General features: G+C 49.3%; 1 protein-coding gene across 10 annotated transcripts in view; it reads left to right on the top strand.

The window, feature by feature from the left end:
* Positions 1-5,012: 5,012 nt before the first annotated feature.
* Positions 5,013-6,000, top strand: part of HNRNPM (heterogeneous nuclear ribonucleoprotein M) — a 47,175-nt gene continuing 46,187 nt past the window's right edge. For all 10 annotated transcript variants that reach the window (XM_036315347.1, XM_036315345.1, XM_036315351.1 and 7 more), the window contains exon 1: positions 5,013-5,171. In XM_036315347.1, coding sequence (XP_036171240.1) covers positions 5,059-5,171 — 113 coding nt within the window. In that variant the 5' untranslated portion in view covers positions 5,013-5,058. The remainder of the gene's footprint in view (positions 5,172-6,000) is intronic.

The raw sequence follows: 6,000 nt of genomic DNA, 5'->3' as shown, positions 1-6,000 counted from the left end.
TGGACTTGTCAATTATATTTACAACTAAGGCCTCAAAGTGAGGGACGTGGGACCAAGGGGAGTCAGGGACCACACAGAGGTTTAAAAAAATGCGCTAGTCTGGTTTGAAGGATCTGTTGTGAAACACAGCAGAAGCAGCTAAATCTGAGTTTTTAAACGAAGAGCAGGTAGTATGGTTATATAGTAAATGATTTAAAATAAACATACATAAGAACAGTTTCCACTTATTTTGCATCCACTTATTTGTGGGCCAGATATAATGTACACACTTATTAAGGGTTACCCAGGATGAGGCTCAGTTCAGAACCTTCACAGGCTTCCTCCAATTTTCACTAGCATTCTCAGCAGGAAGAATGACTGTTACCTCCACTTTACAGATGAGAAGACTAAGGCCCAGAGCAAGGAAACTTCTATCTAAGATCCCACAGTTCTAGGATGCAGAGTTGGGATTGCCCATGGGTCTGCATGGCCCCAGTGCTGAGCTTCGTGCTTTCCCTTCCAGGAGGACTCAGGAAAGACGCAGAAGGTGACATACTAATAATAGTACCCACTTTTTTTTTTTTATCCTCATCTGAGGACATGCTTTAGAGAGAGGAAGGGGGGAGAGAGAGAGAGAGAGAGAGAGAGAGAGAGAGAGAGAGAGGAGAGAGAGAGAGAGAGAGAAAGAGAGGAGAGAGGAGAGAGGAGAGAGAAAGAAAGAAACATTGTAATGTGTCCTGACTGGGGATCAAACCCACAACCCAGGCATGTGCACTGACCAGAAATCAAACTGGCAAGCTTTCAGTGTACAGGTTGCTGCTCAAGTAACTGAGCCACTCTGACTGGGCAATAGCACCCACTTACTTCATGAGCACTTTCTGAGCCTTTTATGTTTGAGGGCTTTCTGCATCAGGTCACATTTAATACTCAGGCCAGCCCTGAAAGGTAGATTCTGTATTCTCTTATTAATCTCATTGACAGGTGAGCAAAGGGGCTCAGAGTAATGGGACACTTGCCCAACGTCGTTCATTCATGATGATCCAAGCACAGTTCTATTGTTTTCTGCATTAATCTCTGTTTGGTCTGTGACTCCTTGAGACCAGACTGGCTATGGAGTGGAAGGAACATCAAAGAGCAAAGGCCTGGGGACCGGAGCCTGCGTGGCCTGTGGAAGAAGCAGCATGGTAGATGATGGTGCTGGAGCAATGTGATTGAGAGGCAGAGGGGTAGGAGAGTGGTAGTTAGGAAGACAAGTAGGGCTTTGTAGGCATTTGGTAGTCTGCAGAAACACAGAATTATACCTTTAAAAAGATTTTTTTTTATTGATTTCAGAAAGGGAAGGAGAAGGAGAGATAGAAACATCAATGATGAGAGAGAATCATGGATCGGCTGCCTCCTGCACACCCCACATTGGGGAGCGAGCCTGAAACCCAGGCATGTGCCCACCCTGGAATCGAACCATGACCTGGATCATAGGTTGACGCCCATCACTGAGCCATGCCAGTGAGCTATACCTTTCTTGCCTCTGCAGCAGCTCACTCTATGCCTAGGCCTAGCACTTCGAGTGTGGTACCACTGGAGATAATGCAAAGGAGCCCCAGGATATATCATCATGAAATGAGAAAGCTGTTTCCTTTGCAAATCTCTTCTAATACTTTCAATTAGGTATAGGAGAAAGCTGTAGCTTGGTGCTAGGCTGTCTTTAATGACCCCTAACCTTAGCAAAGAGAGCAAGTCGTAGGCTTAGAGCCTTTGGCAGCATGCATACTGAATTTATACTTTAATAGTGTCATCCTCTTATTTATATACCCTCATATATGTGCATTTTGAGAGTACATTTATTAAAGCTGGGGACAGTGAAACAATGAAGGGCTTAAGTGAGGCTGCTTTGGCTCACTGGGAAGTAAAGTCACAGTGACAGGAGTAAACCAAGGCAGGGCTGTTGTTGGCTCACTGAAAAGTCAGAGAAAAGGGGGTCTTGGAAACAGGTTCAGGTGGTAAGTCCAGGAGGAGCTGCCACTGCCATTGGTCCCTTGGTTGGGACCTTTAAAACTTAGGAAGGAAAAAAATAACATGCCTGAGAAAGAAATGTGGAGGAATAAGCTCTTTATTTTTTACAGAAGCTCTTTATAGCAAGTTTACAATATGGGCTATGGTGTAAAAGCACAATTTTAAAAATTGAATTAAAATTATTTATGAGAGAGATTTGTTGTTCCACTTACTTGTGCACTCATTGGTTGGATCTTTTTTTAATTTTTTTATTGATTTTTCACAGAGAGGAAGGAGAGGGACAGAGAGTTAGAAACATCGACGAGAGAGAAACATCAATCAGCTGCCTCTTGCGCACTCCCTACTGGGGATGTGCCCGCAAACAAGGTACATGCCCTTGACCGGAATCAAACCTGGGACCCTTGAGTCCGCAGGCCGATGCTCTATCCACTGAGCCAAACCGGCTATGGCCATTGGTTGGATCTTACATGTGCCCTGACTGGGATGGAAACAATCAGGATGATGCTATAACCAACTAAGCTACCTGGCAGGGCAATTTTTTTTAATTGAATTTATTGGGGTGACATTAGTTTATAAAATTATTATGTTTCAAGTGCACAATTCTATAATACATCATCTATATATTGTATTGTGTGTTCACTACCCAGTCAAGTCTCCTTCAATCACCATTTATTTCCCCTATACCCTCTTCTACCTCCCGCATCTCCCTTACCCTCCAGTAATCACCATAGTGTTGTCTGTGTCTATGTTTTGCTTTTTAAATTCAAATTATAAGAGAAAGTTTATTTAGAAAGTTACAGAGGTAGTAGAAGGGAGCCAGCTGGGCTTATGGCTCAGTAAACAAGTTACAGAGGCAGAAGGGCCTTTGACGCTTAGGAGAGAAAAGGCAAAGGTAAGGGGGTAGGTGGGGGGCGCAGGCACAGGTGAGTTTTCCAGATGGAGAGTGTGCCTGAGTTTTTTTGTTTGTGTTTGCTTAATCTTTTTATTATTTTTTATTTTATTTTATCTTTTTAAAAAATGTACTTTACTGATATTTTACAAAGAGGAAGGGAGAGGGATAGAGAGTTAGAAATATCGATGAGAGAGAAACATCGATCAGCTGCCTCCTGCACACCCCCCACTGGGGATGTGCCTGCAACCATGGTACATGTCCTTGACTAGAATCGAACCTGGGACCCTTCAGTCTGCAGGCCAATGCTCTATCCACTGAGCCAAACGGGTCAGGGCAATCTTTTTATTTTTTACCCAGATCCCCAAACCCCATAAAGCACAATTTAAAACATAATTTTTTTTAAAGGAAAATAAAGTGTATTAATTAAAGGAAAGTGTGAAGGAAATACTAGTTCAGAAGATGGCAAAACCCAGGAATTTGGGCAGTGTTGGGTCAAGTCACCAGTCTGTAGGAGCCCATAGCTGGAAGAGAGTTTGTCTCCTCAGCCTGGGCCTTGCTTCTCACTAATCTCCAGTCACACCCACTGCAGGAGAAAGATCGGGGAAGTGGGCTTCTTGTCCCTGATGCTTTGCATTTGGATTTTTCTCCGATTCTGACAGACTGCTGTAGTCTCTTCCCCATCTCTGAGCCCTGCTGGGCAAGGAAATTCAGAGGTTTGTGAGCCTTCTGCTGTTCCAGGCTTCCCTCTAGTGTAGGAGAAGTATAAGGGAGAGGAAGGTAAACTGAGATAGATTCCAGTAGGGTCATGGGAGAAAGGTTGGTGTGCACAGTGGATTTTGGTAGAGATTTCAGGAAGGGGTGTGGGAGAGGGACTTGATGGATGGGAGAGGGGAATTCTGTGAGACAGGTGAGTTTGGGATGTAGGAATGGAACTGGAAAGGGAGGATGAGGCATGGCCTCCTGTCAGGCTAGGCTACCAGATGCATTTATTCTCTGGGCCCAGAGTTCTGAACCTGGGTCAGAATCACCAGGCAGAATTAAGCAGCTGGGTGGGTGTGGCAAGTGATATATTCTCCCAGAGCCTAATAGAATGCAATCATTCTGTGAGAGGTGGAAAAAAACCATCCCCAACCACCTTCCGTTTGTGAGCCTAGAGATAGTTTGGTGGTTAGATAAGAACTCCAAGATTCAGTGAAGCATTTCAAAGTTCCAGAGATGGGGAGCTGCTGAGGAAAGAGGCCTGAACCTCTGAACACTCCCCTAGACTCTGGCCTCTTCCCTGTTCTCTCCCCGACAGTCTGTAACAGCCTTGATAACCCAGATGGGAGTAGGGACAAAGCCCTCAGGGCAGAGGGACCCAGGGTCAGGCAGAAGAGCCCCAGAAATGGCCTGCAGCTCATTTCTTCCATCGTGTTTGGCTTCTTGCTTGTTCATTCACTCAACAAACATCTATGAGCATGTACTAAGTCCTCAGCTATGCGTTTGGTTGATGGGTTGATGGGTTCATTGAAAAACACGGGCTATGAGCTCTGCACCCAGGAGCTCCCAGCATGGTGGGGAGACGACCGGCAATGCCGGGATGTTCTTGGTGCAGGATGATACTTGCTTAGAGACATGGCATTTTGCTCACCAGTCCTACAGCCTGGCCCTCTGTGTTCTGCCCTTGGCTAACTCCTTTATATTCTGGTAAACAAAACTGCTGCCATTCTGCTCCAGCTAATTACAGAAAGCTGGAAGTGAGTAGGTTAGGGTGGGGAGATGCCTCTTCCTAATAGACCCCAAGGGCGGGTGGATGACCCAGTAGATGTGTCTAACTCCAGTTTGTTGTGGGAATCTACAATAATAAAAGCATAATATGCTAATTAGACCAGACATCCTTCCAGACAACTCCGGGGCTGTGAAGGAAGCCGGGGTCCTGGGTGCCAGAGGGAAGCTGGTGCCAGCGGGGGTAAGGAAGGCCTACTCTTGCACGAATTTCGTGCATCGGGCCTCTAGTAAAAGAACAAATAAATAGCAGCTGCTGGTCCGCCTCTGGGCTTCCGGGGCGTGGCCCAGAGCAGGGGCGTGGCCGCCAGCAGCGACTCGCGCAGGCGTTACCGGTCGCGCCGGGTCACGTGAGCGCGCAGGCGCAGCGTTGTACAGCCTGTTCCCTCACACAAAGCCCAGACGCGGAGAAAATGGCGGCAGGGGTCGAGGCGGCGGCCGAGGTGGCGGCGACGGAGCCCAAAATGGAGGGGGAGAGCGGCGCGCCCGGCGCGCCAAGCGGCAACGGAGTTCCCGGTCCGAAAGGGTGAGTATTCCACGGTTTCTTGTCCCGGGTCAGGCATTTCGCGGCGCCGGCTCCGTTAAGTCTGTTGGCTGCCTCCCTCCGGCGCGGCCTCGTTCTAGGCCTTCCCGCGGGTCTGCCGAGGGTGGGGGCGGCCAAGGCCGTTAGGAGTGCAGCCGGGCGGCCCCGGGAGCGCCTCAAAGATTACTCTGTCGTCCATGGCCTCGGGGCTCCGCTCTTCCGGTTCCTCCAGGCCAGTCCGTCCCCGAGGCCGCAAGTCAGGCCTCTGGGCGCGGGGATGATGGCGCGGGCCCCAGAGCCGGCGAGTCCCCAAGGCCGCGGCCGGCTCAGCTGCCGGGTGACCTTGGGTTTCTTATTTCCCTCCAAAACCCCACCCCTTACCTGGGGTCTCAGTTTCCCGATCGGTCAAGCGGGGGGGAGGGGGAAGTAGCGTGCAGTACCTGGCACGCGGACGGCCCCGGTAAACGGTAGCGGAGGCGGGCACGTATAGGCAGGGACCGCGCGGAAGGTTCCGGCCGCCGCCTCGCTCCGCGAGCGCCGCCCCCCGGCGCCCCGGCCGCCCCGCGCCCCGCGCTCCGGCTCCAGTTCCTCTCCGCGTCCCGCACTTCCTCCCCAGGTGTGCGGGAGGTATTCATAGAACAATCGGGCCTGCTGCTTCGTGTTCACCCTTAGAAACAAACAGGAAAAAGAGAAAACATCCTTTTCCGTGTTCTAGGCGGAGATTTTCCATCATTTGGCTGGCTACCCTCTTCCAAACTCCGTCATCTTTTTGAGTCCTGCTTGGGGCTCTGTCTTGGGTCCTTGGTTTTTGAAATTTCCTTGAAGCATGATC

The sequence above is a fragment of the Myotis myotis genome, unplaced genomic scaffold (genome assembly GCF_014108235.1).
Source record: "Myotis myotis isolate mMyoMyo1 unplaced genomic scaffold, mMyoMyo1.p scaffold_m19_p_6, whole genome shotgun sequence".
Taxonomy (NCBI): Eukaryota; Metazoa; Chordata; class Mammalia; order Chiroptera; family Vespertilionidae; genus Myotis; species Myotis myotis.
The sequence above is the reverse complement of the archived record's forward strand: the minus strand, read 5'-3'. Positions and strand labels throughout refer to the sequence as shown.